At 56.0% G+C, this 15,082-nt stretch overlaps 6 protein-coding genes across 6 annotated transcripts; 2 read left to right on the forward strand and 4 right to left on the reverse strand.

Annotated features, from left to right (window-relative positions):
• Positions 1-28: 28 nt before the first annotated feature.
• CPAR01_04284 (glycosyl hydrolase family 2) lies at positions 29-2,825 on the reverse strand (the record flags this gene model as incomplete). The annotated part of the gene is made up of 3 exons (XM_060488565.1): positions 29-1,104; positions 1,177-2,624; positions 2,692-2,825. 3 exons carry the CDS (start codon positions 2,823-2,825, stop codon positions 29-31), a joined length of 2,658 nt encoding a protein of 885 aa, XP_060352771.1.
• A 667-nt stretch (positions 2,826-3,492) lies between these two features.
• Positions 3,493-5,709, reverse strand: CPAR01_04285 (prolyl oligopeptidase; the record flags this gene model as incomplete). Its single annotated transcript, XM_060488566.1, has 3 exons — positions 3,493-4,140; positions 4,199-5,146; positions 5,218-5,709. The coding sequence occupies 3 exons, from the start codon at positions 5,707-5,709 to the stop codon at positions 3,493-3,495; spliced, it is 2,088 nt and encodes a 695-aa protein (XP_060352772.1).
• A 2,350-nt stretch (positions 5,710-8,059) lies between these two features.
• On the forward strand, positions 8,060-9,100 carry CPAR01_04286 (uncharacterized protein; the record flags this gene model as incomplete). The annotated part of the gene is made up of 2 exons (XM_060488567.1): positions 8,060-8,313; positions 8,389-9,100. 2 exons carry the CDS (start codon positions 8,060-8,062, stop codon positions 9,098-9,100), a joined length of 966 nt encoding a protein of 321 aa, XP_060352773.1.
• Positions 9,101-9,536: 436 nt separating this feature from the next.
• CPAR01_04287 (EAP30/Vps36 family protein) lies at positions 9,537-11,551 on the reverse strand (the record flags this gene model as incomplete). Its single annotated transcript, XM_060488568.1, has 2 exons — positions 9,537-11,370; positions 11,451-11,551. The coding sequence occupies 2 exons, from the start codon at positions 11,549-11,551 to the stop codon at positions 9,537-9,539; spliced, it is 1,935 nt and encodes a 644-aa protein (XP_060352774.1).
• Positions 11,552-12,354: 803 nt separating this feature from the next.
• CPAR01_04288 (GANP/Nin1/mts3/eIF-3 p25 family protein) lies at positions 12,355-14,044 on the forward strand (the record flags this gene model as incomplete). The annotated part of the gene is made up of 3 exons (XM_060488569.1): positions 12,355-12,436; positions 12,508-13,777; positions 13,831-14,044. 3 exons carry the CDS (start codon positions 12,355-12,357, stop codon positions 14,042-14,044), a joined length of 1,566 nt encoding a protein of 521 aa, XP_060352775.1.
• A 118-nt stretch (positions 14,045-14,162) lies between these two features.
• Positions 14,163-14,609, reverse strand: CPAR01_04289 (uncharacterized protein; the record flags this gene model as incomplete). The annotated part of the gene is made up of 2 exons (XM_060488570.1): positions 14,163-14,228; positions 14,379-14,609. The coding sequence occupies 2 exons, from the start codon at positions 14,607-14,609 to the stop codon at positions 14,163-14,165; spliced, it is 297 nt and encodes a 98-aa protein (XP_060352776.1).
• Between the last annotated feature and the right edge of the window lie 473 nt (positions 14,610-15,082).

The raw sequence follows: 15,082 nt of genomic DNA on the forward strand, positions 1-15,082 counted from the left end.
TCTTGAACTATCGCCAATACGCTAGAGTCTATGCAGACAGTCCCAAAGACGCCTCAGGTGCGCCCAAATACGTCCACCGCAATTTCTGCACATCGTAACCCTCAACATATACAGTCCGTTCTTCGCCTGGCACTACATCGAACCCATTGTCACTCAGCTTCATCCCGCGCTCTTCCTGAATAATAAATCCCTTGACTGGCCTCTCAGCAGAGACAACCAGCGTCCCATTCCTCACCTCCACATGCACCTTGCGGTCCGAAAAGTCAATATACTTCAACGGCTGCGGCCACGCCGTATCTTCCGCCATAGCATTCCCATCCACAAACAGCGTCGCATGGATCACAAACGGATCATCCTCCTCTGGATGAAATGGTACACTCGCATCCCCCAACTTCTCCCTCAAGGCCTCAATCTTATGCTTCTCAATAACCTCCGTTGTGGCGTTCCCCTCCGCAACAACCTTCTTCTCAATCCTGTCTCTAATCTCCTCACCCGTCTCAATAGAGATGAACCTCACCACAAGCTCCCCAGCAACAGCATCAGTCTTCGCACTCGCAATCCACACGTCAAACTCCGTGCCCCTCGCCGCGAGCGTCGGATCAGCATGACACTTCGTCCACTCGTCAACCCTCCTCCCAACCCCGACATCAACCCCCCTCAACGCCCTCCCAATCGCATAAAAAGCAGGCTTCCTCACAAGCCAGTAATCCACAATCGCCCAGCTCACCGTCGGCCAGCAATCATTCAGCTGCCACACCAGCGCGCCGCCGCACCTCCTCTTTCCGGACGTACCCCAATCCCGTCGCCAGGCCTTGTACGCGAAAGTCATGGTCTCGGCCTGCATCAGCTGTGTGAGGTATGTGAACCATTCGAGGTCGTAGCGGACGCGGAAGTTCTCGACAATGTACGTCATCATCCGCCGCTCGTGGTCGTAGGCTTTGTTGCGGAAGTCGAGAGCCATGGAGCCCGGGCGGCGCTGGGCGGTCGAGGTGAGCATTGCGGTGGTGGTGGTGAGGTGCGGGTAGCCTTCCATGCCGAACTCGGAGACGAAGCGGCCGGTCAAGAGGTGGGATTCTTGGTATTTGTTCATTGCGCCGTGCCAGACTGGTTCGGTTGTGTTGGTCATTTCGATCTGAGTTGTTCCACGAAAAAGGGGTAGGAAAAGAAAAGACTTACTATTCCACTGATGGATATCTCCAACCGTCGGATCAGCCGTAGGCTTCCCATCACCCCACGGACTACTCGGATGATACACCGCATGCGGGCTCTCCTCCTCCACAATCTTGGGCAACAAATACTCGTACAAATACCTCGCCGGAAACCCGGACCTCAACCACGACTCCGGGTCCTTATCCTCCTCGAACCGATACTCGAGCTTGTACCTCTCCTGCACCTGATAGTCCTCGTTATTCCCCGCCCAAATCACGATACTAGGATGGCGCCTCAACCTCGCCAAATTCTGCCGCGCCTCCGCCTCGACGCTGGCCAGGAAACTAGGGTACGTCGGGTAACTCCCGCACGCGAAGCAGAAATCGTGCCAGACTAGCACGCCCAACTCGTCGCACGCCTCCATCAATACCGAAGACTCGTAGACGCCGCCGCCCCATATCCTCAACATGTTCTGGTTCGAGGCAGCGAGTTGGGCGGCCCAGGCGCGGTACCGCGAGGGCGGGATGGTCGCGTGGAAGCTGTCTGCCGGGATCCAGCAGGAGCCGCCGGCGAAGACGTCGGTGTTGTTGATGCGGAAGTAGAAGGATTTGCCGCGGGCGTCGGGTTCCTGGATGAGTTGCGCGCGGCGGAAGCCTGTTCTTTGGGTGTGTGCTGCTAGCAGTTGCCCTTGATTTGAGACGTCTGAGGCGTGGTGGAGGGTCGTCGTGATTGTGTAGAGTGTCTGCGGGCCGTTGTTGAGAGGATACCACAGCTTCGGCTGCTCAAGCTGAAAGTCTGCCTTTGCCGTCCCGTCCTCCGCAACGACCATACGCTTCTCCAAAACAACCTCGTCTCCGAGGCTAAACACCACCGCGACCTCATCCGCGCCGGACCCCTGGGTCTTGACAATAACCTGCCCCGACACGCTCCCCAAATCCGGACTCACCTCGCTCTTGACCCAAACATCATCGATCCTCGCAATATACCGCTCCAAGTACACCGGCTTCCAGATTCCTGCGGTAACGAGGATTGGACCCCAGTCCCAGCCCCAGTGATACTGTGCTTTCCGGACGGGGATCCGGCCCTGCTCCGTCTGCCGGGCGATGAAACGGTGCTCGTGCGCGTGGTCCTCGACGAGTCGTCTCCCGCGGAGGAGAGCCGAGTCGAAGACGATTTCCAAGAGGTTGGTGCGGTCACCGTCTGTCTTGAGGTGCTGCGTGACGTTTACGCGGTGGGAGAGGAACATGTTGTCCGAGGTGAGGATTTGCGTGCCATTTAGGTTGACGGTTGCGAAGGTGTCCAGGCCTTCGAAGACGAGGTCTGTTACTACCGTGGTGCCTGGCACCTCTGCTTCTGCTTCTGCTGCGGGTGTGGTGAAGTCTGGCGGTGTTGGGAAGGCGAGGCGGTAGATCCAGGTCTTTTCCGCGACCCATTGGACGGCGAGTTCGTTCATGTCCAGGAAGGGGTCTGGGATTCTATGTTTGGATGTCAGGTTCGTCTTGTTTCTGGCTGTAAGTGTACGAGGCGAGGGGGCGGATTTACTTCTTGTTTGCCAGCAGAGCGACGTGGACTTGGCTGGGAATACTAGGCACAGGGAGCCATGCCTCCTCCGAGGCGTCATCTTGCTGTTTGAACGTCCAGCCTTTGCTGAGCTCATACCAGATGAGGGATGTCATCTTGGATGTTGGAATTCAAAGGTTTCTACCATGTAAGATGTAGTAAACCCTTCCAGTCTGGTATACTGCGCCTGCAAACAAGATCACTGAGACATCGTGAAACTAAAAGGGGAAACGACGTAATGTTGCGCACTCTTATATATAAAACTCGCAAAGCTACGATGTTCCCTCTTACACGAGCCCGGCTGAAGACCGGGGAAATCGGGGTCGCCATCCGGGGGGGGGACGCAGACAAAACCCCCCACATTTTGAGGAGCTTGAAGTCAGCCGATTGGGTTACGGCGTCGCGACTGAGCTCGGGGTAGCACCGTCCGGGGCCGAGTTAATGAACGGGTTACCGTAGTACTGCTGAAATGTCCCGTTAATTGGTGGAAGAGACGGAGGTTTAAAGTCCCCCGTGAGATCCACTTTCGACCTCTGATGCGGCGATTTGAAGTCCCGATGGCTTGGTTGGGGGTCTCGGGGGTATATGTGCCCGACCATCAACTGCACTTACAACTTCAAGGTCGAAGAGTCCAAGTCATGGATGAAGATATTCGGACGAGAAAAGCCATCTCATCTGATATCTTGGTACTTTGTCACTTTGTCCTATTCATTGTTGCTGACTGCCTCTCACCCGATATCTTCATCGTATATAAGCTGCACTCCCATTTCACAAACACCCCCTTCAAACCCTGCGCTCCCCGGTAAACCTCGCCATCCAGGCAAAAACAGTCTTGTGCCAAACCATTGAGTTCTCGGGGTTCAGCACCCAATGACACTCATCTTCAAACGTCAAGAACCTCGTCTTGACGCCCTGGCACATGAGCGTATTGTACGCAGCAATCCCCTCCGTGATAGGACACCTGTAATCCTTCTCGCTGTGAATAATCAACGTCGGCGGCGCGTGCCTCCAATTCCGCAACAGCTCCGGCCGCGCCGGGTTCCACCGCTCCATTTCCTCGGCATTATTCCACAAAAAGGGCGGCCCCCCGAAATCGGGCCCGCCGTCGACGACGTCGCTCTGCAGCATGAACACAGGCAGACTGAAAATCCCGTCGTGCCAGATGGAGCAGGCGAAGCGGCGGATCAGGTCGTGCCCGTTCATCCAGGAGATCATGTACCCGCCGTACGAGGCGCCCGCGACGACGGCGCGGTCCTGGTCGAGGTAGGGGACTTGTTGCAGGTGGTCCATGAGGCGGACGAGGTCTTGGAAGGGAGCGCCGCCCCAGGAGCGGTAGATGCGGGCTGTGAAGTCGACGCCGTAGCCTGTGCTGCCTGCTATGTTTGGCGCGATGAGGACGTAGCCTTGTTGGGCCCAAAGGGCCATGTTCCACTGATTTCAGGTGTTAGTTGAGGGTGAGTATACGAGACGAAAGAGGGGACTGGCTAACCCTTGTCGACCATGAATCCGTCCAAGATGATTCCGGCCCACCGTGAGGTAAGAGAATCCAAGGGTACTTCTTGGTCTTGTCAAAATTTGCCGGCTTGATGATGAAGGAGTGCACAACATTGTCGCCTTCGCCCTCGTACCAAAACTCAGAGACCATGCTGTGAGACAACCCGTACTTTGCGCCGTGTTTCGTAGCCGACGACACAGTCTTTGGCGCCGTGTTCAACGAGACGTCGATAATCTGCCACAGACTGCTGTCAAGGAAACTATTGCTCGTCACCAGGACCTTGTCATAGCTGCCCTCCTTGAGAGGGTAGAAAGCCGAGACGACGCCGCTCGACGTCAGTGTCGTCGCCTCTGCATCGTGACGGAGCTCCACGTGCGACAGCTTCACCCGTCCGCAGTCTTCCGTCTGCAAAAAGATGGCATCAGAGCTGCCCGCGAACTCGAACCCCTTGGGCGGCAAGCTCGGCCCGTTGCCAAAGATCATCTTGTGCACATCGTAAGCGCCAAAGGACGCCGTGTGGCCCATATACAACCTCGCGTCCGCGGGGTTGTCGAGCGGCTCGTGCAAAAATGCAATCTTGGAGCCGTCGGGCGAGAACCTCACGTTGGAGTAATACGCCTTGGCCTCCGATATGCCCATGACAAGTGGCCTGGGCTTGGCACTCGCGGCGGCCGAGAACGATGTGAGCGGGACGTAGTAGACGTGGGAGGCGCCCGCGTCCTCCGGCTTCAGCCCGGTGTCCTCTGCGATGAAGGCGATGCCTTTCTCACTGACGTCGAATGCGTCCGTCGGGTCGCTGACGTCGTACATGCCCGACGGCGCCTCGAGACGGCTTCCCTTGATGGCGTTTTGGAGCTCGCCTGCGACGCCCCATTTGCCGTGCGCGTTGACGAGAGTCGAGTACCAGAGGGCGTATTTGTGAGGTTTGATCAATTCGTTCCACTAACACGAGGTTTGTTAATCACGAAACTTGTCACCATCTTACGCTCGCCAAACCGTTTCTCCCAACTTACACGCCTCATGTGGTAATCGTCAAAGATTCGCCCCGTGGACCTCTTCTCCTCGGTCTTGTCATTGAACAGAGACCCGTCGGGCCCTACCAGCCCAGCAACGACGAAGCCGACACTCCCATCACCCAGCGCCTTAACCTTGAGCGCGCTGATGGGCGCATCATACTCTGCAGCGACGTAATGCTCCTTGGCCGGCTCGGCGCCGTTGGCGATCCAGATCTGGGTGGTGCCCTTGTCGCCGGATTTCAAGTAGACGATGTCGCTCGCTGTGCCAGGCAGCCACAGGGCGTCGTGTACATTGTCGTCGTCGGTGAGCTGATCGGAGGCGCCGGACTCAACGTGCATGAGGCGGACCTCCTTGAGGGTCTTGTTGTCGCCGAAGCTGTGGGTGGATTGGGTGTAGAGGATGAGCTTGCCGTCCGGGCTCGGGACGGCGGCGCCGCGGCGGGGTGCGCTCAGGAGCACCTCGGGGGTGAATTCCTTTGCCACGCGCATGTTGGAGAGAATGGGTGGACACCGCGAAAGGTGGTGGATTTGGAATGTAGATGGTATTCACAATTGGGGGACGAAATACAACGCGATGGTATCGATACGGTGAGATGAAGTCAATTGAAACAAACTATGGTGCTGACACTTTGCTGCGAGAGGATCAGACGCAGTTGAAAAAAGGCAGCAGTTTGACCAGACGTACGAATGAGGGTGACGCATGCTGTCTCCATGGACGCGACAGCCCTTGTAGGTCGACACGTTAAGCTTCCAAAGTTCCCTCGAATTTGTCCGATTGCTTACCTTCCACTTACCTTCCTGCTTGGGCCTCGGGGCGGTTTTGGAGACGGCGAATATCTTAGCTGGCTCTGGAAGTAGACCTAGGGACGAATTGGATGGCATGGGATGTGCGCTGCGCTGCCCATGCTGGTGCCTGTTTGGCCTAACGTATCTGTGTTCGTACACCTAGAGTTAGGTAAATAGGGTCGTAGGTAAGCAAGCACGCAATTGTGTGTGAAATCGATCTTGGGCATTTTCAGAGGATTGCCGTGATTCCTCCCATGTCTTTTTGTAGCTTCTTTCAAGCTTCTTTCAAGCTTTTTGATCCGTATTGAACGGCCTCTGGATCCCGGAGCACTTTATTAATAAGTATCCAGACTTGCTGGAGAGACATGTGCCAAGAGGAAAGGAAAGGAACAGAAATGGGTACGTGCTCCAGCCACGCGGCCCCCCGGCTTCTTGAGCGAAAGCTTAGCTAAGCTGCGAAACGTACCTACTCAGGTGGTGGGACCCGCTGGTCGGGTCGGGTACGTAGCGCGAATCCCAATCATCCAATCCCAGAGCCCCGAGGTCGGGTGGGTCAGTGTCGCTCCCCCGGAAGGAAACCGGACGGCCAACGGGAGAGTAGCCGACGAGGGGACCCACTCTTGGAGATGCCTCTAGGCGGGCGTCTTCTCTCGTTTGGTCATTTTAGGTCCATGTCCGAAGCGAACAAACACTCTCGACACTCAAAGTCATGCCATCATGCGATTTCTGGGCTGCCCACATGCTCATATGTCAGGACTCAGGACTCAGGACTCAGCCAACGCGGACGGTATCCGTGGACCATTCACTTGGTCAATCACTTGAAGGCACTGGTCCCCATCAACAGGAGCCTCCACCAAGCGAGTGACCCCGTGTGACCCCCACCAATCACCAAAACAGGCGTCTCCCTTGGTGTTCACTGGTCCCGTCCCATGTTTCCCGAGTCCGACTCACATCCCCCCCAGGGCCCCAGCTCTCCAAAAGTGCGCCAACCCTCCAAAGGACCCCCATTATTTACAGTGGCTCGGGATGGGTTCCTGCGATGGAGACATTGAAGAAAAATGCCATACACATGAACTGGTAACAAGCCAGAAATTTGTATGGCATGTCTTGCGAAGTTACCCAAGGCAAAGTATCTTATCTTAAGATGTCAAAACAATGTCTACCTGTAGGTACCTACCTACTTTATAATTACTTGACTTTTAGCTAAGGTAAAGGTACGAAGTAGAGGTAGATACCTGTGGACATTCCTCGGGCCCCATCGTACCGACTATCTCCGACTTCGGTCTCCAGTAAGCTGAAATTTTCGAGCAATCATTCGTCCACCCTCATCCGTAGCACCATGGATGTGATACGGAATACCTTGCGGCAGTCCACTTTATTTTATCCCATGGGACTCTACCAGTCCAGGGCTCTGCTGTTTTTTCCTCTCTGCCACGGACTACGGTCCCGTCCCGTCCCGGGGTCGCTTGTCTGACTCTGAGCTCCTCGAGACGGCCATAATTGGGCGCGTCGTGCCCGGCACCAAGGTCGCAAAAAAGCTGCGTCCCGGGCTGGTCTTGTTTTCTACTCTCTTCTTTGCCCATGGGATTTGTGTCCATAGTGTAGCTCTACCGTAGCTCTTGTCCTTTTTCGTCCTGGTCTTCCCTTGTTCTCTCTCCCATCTTCTAGTAGACCACTTTCCCCCATTACCTTTGGTTTTCCCCCCGCCTCATCCTTCCTCTTGAGGTCGATTCCCCCAAAAAGGGAACCTCTTTCATCCCATTCGTGTGTGTCGTCCCGTCCTTGGAGAGCTTCCTTAGCTTCCCCAAAACTCCGACCTTCGCGACGTCACCCACGCCGATACGTCACCTCCTCCAACCCCGAACCCGTCTATTGACATCACCCGTCGCAAACCGAACGTCGGGAAACCACCCGGTCCAGCGCAATCGCTGTCACCCCCCCCCCCCGGCGCCTGCGAAATCGACTACCAGGAAACCCAACCGGAGCATCGTGAGAGCTTCAAATTCCAACTTCTCCGAAGCTCCAACACGCATACACATACAACTGCGCCCGCATGGCGGAACGAGACTCAAGACCACAAGGGCTTGCCGCCGCCGCCGCAGCCGCATCCGCACCAGTCACACCAGACCTCAAGATCAAACCCCCAAGCCCGCTGGCGCTGGCCCAAAAAGTCGACATGGAGTCCAAAATGGGCGAGGCAAAGTCAGAATGGAACACCAAGAACCTGGGCTTCCGCCTCGGAGCCGACTTCTTCAGCGCAGCGTGCGCCGGCACCTTGGTCGCGCCCCTGGTCTCCATCATTGACCGGTAAGCAGCACTCTTCCCTCTCTTCCCAACTCTCCTACACCTTGAAGTGTACTCCAGAAACTGACTCTTGAATAGCTCCATCATGGAAAACGCCTCCGGCCGCCGTCCCCTAGGCGAATGCGTCCGCTCCTGCCTAAAAGAACTCCTCCTCCGCCCCCACGCCGTCGTCTTCTCCAAACCCTTCGCCCTCATCTTCGCCCTCTACGGCGGCACCTACCTCACGGCAAACACCCTCGACACCGCCTCCTCCACCATCCACAACACGCCAGCCTCGTCCGTAACTTCGGGCACCGCCAAATTCGCCGCCTCGAGCACCGCAAACATCGGCATCTGCATGTACAAAGACCAAGTCTTTGCGCGCATGTTCGGTCCCCCCGGCGCCACGCCCCGCCCCGTACCGATGCTCACCTACGCGCTCTTCACGCTGCGCGACTGCATGACCATCTTCGCGAGCTTCAACGTCCCGCCGAGACTGGGCCCCTGGCTGAATGAGCGGATGGGCGAGGAGATGAGGAAGAAGGTGAGCGGGTTGACCGTCGTGCAGTTCGCCGCGCCGGCCATGGTGCAGCTCGCCAGCACGCCGCTGCATTTGCTCGGGTTGGACGTGTATAACCGGCCCAACGCCGCTGCTACCCCTGTGTCGTGGCAGAACCGGTGGCAGTCTGTGGCCAAGAATTGGGGTATCAGCACCATGGCGAGAATCTGCCGTATTATCCCGGCGTATGGTGTTGGTGGGGTCGTGAACCGCAAGGTGAGGTTGAGTCTCATGGAGAGGGCGGAGAAGTGAAAGGATCCGAGTACATGAGCCTGTGTCCCCTTTACCTCTTTGGAACGTGGTTTTCCCGATCAAGAGCTGCCTGACGGGTGGCCAGATGACTTGTTTTTATGTTTATTGAGAACCTCCCTCTTTGGCATTGGTTCACATGGGGCGGCGTTTCCGGGTTTCTTCTTTTTTTGGCATCAGATGGGTTCAAGACATTGGGAGGCGGTATCAACCCAGGCCGCCGGGTTCAAGGAAACTGGGCATCTGACATAGAGACGACAGACCGGGAGAAACCCCCAAAGCACAGACACGTACACATCAACACACACAAAGACACACTTGTAGAATAGTAATGCGCGCTCTAATCGTCTGCAAATCGCGCCAGCCAGGTCGAACCTAGCACGAGATAGATATATATCCAAGGTTCAGTGTCACACAAAACAGCTAGCTTTCCGCAATGTCACAAGAACCCACTCTCTCTAAGCGCCTTCATGATCTCGTCCTCTGGGCGATGCTTCCAGCGCCGGCGGTACTTCACATCGCCCACGTCAATGTAATTCTTCCAAAACTTGAGCCCCTCGATGCCGTCCTCGCGACAGACCACGCCCCTTTCCTCAGCCATCTCCAGCTCCTCCTCCGCCACACCAATGCTCCAGCCGAACCGCTCCGCCGCATCCCGCGCCGTCACCCCGCGGCCAAACTGTCGCCAGTCCCACGCCAGCTCCTTGTCCGGCGGGAACTCGTGCAAGTCGTCCAGCCAGGACACCAGCGCCCTGATGGTGGTCTCGTCGGTGCGATCGCTACTCTGTACGACCAGCACACCGCTCTTGAACTTTCGCAGCCGGACGGGCAGTTTGAGTGACTCCCACATCTGCGAGGCCTTTTCGAAATCCATGGGGCTCACGAGCTCGACGCCGCCCCGGGCGCGGTTGAACATGGCCCACAGGTCAACCAAGTTGATGATCCCGCCCGCCTTTTTTAAAACACCTCGCGCGTCGTCTGTGAGGAACTCTGCAAGATTCCTCGACAACTCGGACAGGTACAGCGTCTCGGAACTGCTCCCGCCTACAATATCCTTGGTCGTCACGAGACCGAGCTGGCTGGCCGATTCGGCTAGCAGAGCGTTGGCCTCGGCGCCCGTCCCGCCGTTCTGTCGCGCAAACCTCTCCGCGAGGGCCACAATCTCCTTGGCGGAGGCCATTAGGGCGTCCAGGTCCTCGAACGCGCTGCCAATCATCACCTCGTTGTTCTTGCGCATGTCGAGCCCGCGCTGCTCCAGACCCGCGATACCCACGCCCTTGGGACGCTCGGGGACCGCCGCGGGTGCGCGTACGAGTGCGCCGTTGTCGTCTATTGTGCGATTGCTCTTAGGTACCGGCGGCGCGCCCTGCAGGAGCCACTTGCGCTGTGTCAACGCGCCCTTGAGCCGCTCGTAAAATATCTTCTCTCCGCCTCCGCGGAAGGAAATTTTGATGTTCTCGGCGGTATCCTGGCCAGGCGAGGACGTCGTGAGGACCGGGCCTGGAGACTCTGTCCTTTGTGTCTGCACCTGGGTGACGACTGCTTGGGGCAGATCTTGCGATATTAGGGGTGCCCCGCACATCTCGCATGACAGCAGGGACGGGTGATTTGAGAACGTGCATCGAGGGCATTGGAACGTCGCGCTTGGATCTGATGGCTTCGGTGGGGCGCCGCCGTTGATGTTCGAGGCCGCTGGCCAGGGAGGCGGAGGCCCCGCGTTGTCGTCGGGCCTGTTGGAGGTCGACCGAGGGCGCATCGCGAGGGGCGAGCTGACTGTTGGGCTCGAAGGGGTGGCCGGCGGGGCGCGGCTGGTCGCATTCGATATAGAAGCCTTCAAAACGTGCGCCAACGTCGGCTTGATGCCGCAAGCAAGACATGGTGGCAGCGGGGTGTGTATGTTTGCCGTCGTTGGGTCAAAGTTTGACGGGACCGGGTTGGAGAAGCTGCAGATGGTGCAAACCCAGGTTGCTGCGCTTGTTGGTTCGGGCGGCGGTCGGTAGGGACCATCGGCTCGAGCTGGTGACCCTGCGCCATTTCTCCCAGGTGTAGATATCGCAGACGCTCTAGTCTGGAGCGACGAGCGTTTTATTGGCTTGGGAATCAGGGTGATCTTCGCAGAAGATTTCAGGAACCCCGCGTAGAACTCATATCGATCAATGTCTTTCAGATCTAGGGCAACGGAGTGCTTGCGCGGCTCGTCCTTGTCGACGTAGCAGATTCGGTGGGACGTCAAGTACACCTGACCATTTTGCTGTTGAGGTAATTTGAACTTCCTAGACAAAGAGGAGAGCCAATTAGTGTACTGGTACATGGTGAGAAGCGTAGGATGGGGTTCAAGGCTCGTCGTATTTACCCTTCATAGAGCCCGACGTTGTCCTGGACGAACAACAAGACTTCATCCGGTAGGTAGGAAGGCCGGAGAGCGGTCGTGAGGTCGATGTGTTTTAGAAACATCCGTCATATTATTCACGAGCGTACTGAGGATATTGAAGCTCGCGCAAAACTGGGGTTTGGTTGGGAGGTGTTGAAGTATGGCAGGGGCTATTTGCCGCGGTTTGTCGCATACGTCAGGGACAGTCTCGGGCTGGTTCGAGGAGGGGATCGGAAGCCGGGTTCGCAGCTATTTCAAGGATTGCGCATGATTCGAGGGTAGAAGAGGAGAACTCCACAGGTTTTGAGACACCGAACCAAGTTCAGTGGATTGTTGTTGAGGCTGAAGGAACTCAACCAACAGCTCCTATGCCAGGCGTCAGTTTATCTCTCTCGTAACACAACTGCCCCACGGAGAAGCAACGGTCGAGTGGAGGGGGGACTGGACATTGAAGGTGGGATGTCGCCGACCCACTATAGCGATAGTCCCCTTTTGTTGCTAGCGGTGTGCATCAGGGTGCATTGGTGCACCTAGGCATGATGCATTAGGTAATCATCGAGGTGGCACCCTGTGCCAGTGACAACCAATGTTTCTGGCCACAAGGCACAAGGGCACTGTTTGGCTCGGATCCCCACTATTATTACCTGAAATCCCGCACACGGGCCACCGTCATTTTGTTACCGCCCTCACCTTTCACGGCTTCTTCCCAACCTCACTTCATCTTTCCCCCCTTCCACCACCACCACCGCGTCTTCGACTGTTCGACATTTCCACGCCTTTTTCAGTCGGCCTCAACCACGAAAGATCGATAGATATACTTGTTCTGACCGATCAAGACTAATTTTCGATCCAGAAATATTCAAGATCGATCCTCACAGCCCTCACAATGATGCCCACTAGCTGGCCTCCGGCACCGCCTCCAGGCATTGCCTACGGAGCACCTCCCGCCAACTATGCTTACCCTCCCAGTGAGTTTTCCTCCTCTCAGACTGACTGTGTTCTGATCTGATTTACTAATCCTATTTTTTTCTCTTTCTAGATCCAGCATACACCGCAGTCCAGGCTCGACAAAGCTTCGGCCAGTATCCTCCCCCACCCGCTGCACCTGCCTACAGTACTTCGCCGCCTCCCTTGGCTGCTCCCTTCGACCAAGCTGCTCCTGTTGCTCCTGCCCCGGCTCCACGAAAGGTTGAATGGCCACCCTCCGTCCGCGATTACGTCCAACGGTCTTTCCTGCCTCATAACATGGACCCCTCCGTGCCACGCCCCGAGATTGAAGCCAAGTTGAAGGAGACCATTTCCCAGCACATGGAGAACGGCACTCTCGAGTCAACCGACTGGGAGAAGATGCCATTTCCCTCCGATCTGATCCGAAACGAGCGCCAGTCCCAGCTCAACTCCGCTATGAACGTATCATCTCCATTTGCATCGCGATATGATGGTTCAATGTCTGCCAACCCCAAGAAGAGAAAGTCGTCTGATTTTACCCCGGATGAAAAGTCTTCTGCCGTGCCTTGGCGTACTACTAACAGCAACCGATCCAACGCACTGGAAGACCGAATCACCTTCGCCTCCCCCGACAAACGCGCCAACCTCGATGAGCCACTGCCCAAGTCAAGTAAGTTCCAGAAGCAGTTGGAGAAACGTCAACGCCGCTTCGATGGCGGCTACAAATCCTCGTACCGATCGCCTAGCCCTCCGCCCTCTGATGGACCCGTCGTCGGCACCAGCGAAACTTTGGAGAAGCGCTACCTGCGTCTGACCGCTCCTCCCGTGGCCTCCATGGTTCGGCCCGAGCGCGTCCTTCACAAGACGATGGATCTCCTGAAGAAGAAGTGGAAGAAGGAGGGCAACTACTCTTACATCTGCGACCAGCTGAAATCCATGCGGCAAGATCTGACAGTGCAGCGGATCAAGAACGACTTTACAGTCACCGTTTACGAACTCCACGCTCGTATTGCGTTGGAGAAGGGGGACCTTGGTGAGTATAATCAGTGCCAAACCCAGCTGCGTACTCTGTACGCAAAGGGACTGAAAGGAAACCCCATCGAGTTCAAGGCATATCGCATTTTGTACTTTATTCACACTGCCAACCGTACCGGCCTGAATGATGCCTTGGCAGATCTAACCACAGCAGAGAAGGAGGAACGACCCATCAAGCATGCGCTCCAGGTGCGGTCCGCTCTTGCCTTGGGTAACTACCACAAGTTCTTCCAGCTTTACCTGGACACCCCTAACATGGGTGCATACCTCATGGACATGTTCGTCGTTCGTGAGCGGCTAGCTGCTCTGTGCAACATTTGCAAAGCGTAAGTTCAATCCCTGATCATAGTTTGGCATCACCTTGCTAACTTGGACATAGATACAAGCCAGACGTAAAGTTACGGTTCATCACGGAGGAACTCGGCTTCGAGTCCGACGTTGATGCGGCTCAATTCATTGTCGACTACAATGGTCAGCATCTGCTCGAGGAACGACAAGAGTCTATTGCTCTCTTGACCGGCAAAGCCGGAGCCCTCTTCGACTCCGCCAGAAGCGAGGCTTTCCGCAAGGTTGACATCAAAGGACAGATATGAATTCCTCGTCATCTCTGTTCTCATCACAAATTGCTCTACACAACTTCTAACCACCCCTACCGCCGACCCCAAAGCCACTCGCGAGGTCTTGCTTCCACTCCTCCCTCCGGTTCTCTCTTTAAAGTCCACAGGCTTTGATCTGTGGACTCATTCCTCCTCGTTTCCTCTTTCTTCTCTTGTTTTCCTACCGACAGTTTCACAACATTGGCGTGTCATTTTACCCTGCATCACTTGCGCCCTTCGAAGACGTCTAATACCAGTTCTTGGTTACGAGCTTACGAATTATCGCTTTCTATCCCGCTGCCCGCCCCCCTCTGATGGCATTGACGCTTACGCACAGCTCCACGCAGCGGGGACATCTTCGGTTGTTTCTCTCGAAGACAGCGCTGGATGAGGGGTGCGATGCTTGCGCAAAAGTGGCTCCCCCGCTGATGACGACCGACGTTACCGGCTTGGTGCTGGTCTTGGGCTCTGGGGGCTTTATAGGCATGATACCCGTTCGCCCTGCCTTAGCAGAGGCAACAGGATGGCGTTTGAGCGGAAAATACATGGAATCTATCTCCATGACGGCTAGATGGCGACTGGAGTTTGTTCTGGACGTTTGCATATACGTCACTCAGCTTTAATGGAAATATTGCAGGCTGCCTTTCGTAGCCTGGCAGCAGTCCGGTCTGTAGACCTTATGAAATTCATGCTATACATTTGCTACTTTTTTTATGCCGTGCAAGATGGCCCTTGTTTTTCGTTCTCGATGGCTTGAACGGCGGTTCTCATATGTCTCATGGCAATCGCTATCTTGACCTCGGTGCTTTTCTACCATTGGCTGTATAGGGTATGGCTGCAGCGAAAGTAGAATTGATGGATCTCACTCATCCATGACCAGTCGGCGCTATCCAAATCCCAACAGCCCGCGTGTTGGAAGAAGACTTGACATCTCGTGGCTTCATGTTCCATGCATATGGGCCAAGCTCTCGTCGAGATCACCTGAACAACGTTCACCGCCTCCGAAACAGCGTCTGGCGGGGTTAATAATGACTA

This window comes from Colletotrichum paranaense, assembly GCF_030867605.1.
Source record: "Colletotrichum paranaense strain IMI 384185 chromosome Unknown Scaffold_3.1, whole genome shotgun sequence".
NCBI classification, from domain to species: domain Eukaryota; kingdom Fungi; phylum Ascomycota; class Sordariomycetes; order Glomerellales; family Glomerellaceae; genus Colletotrichum; species Colletotrichum paranaense.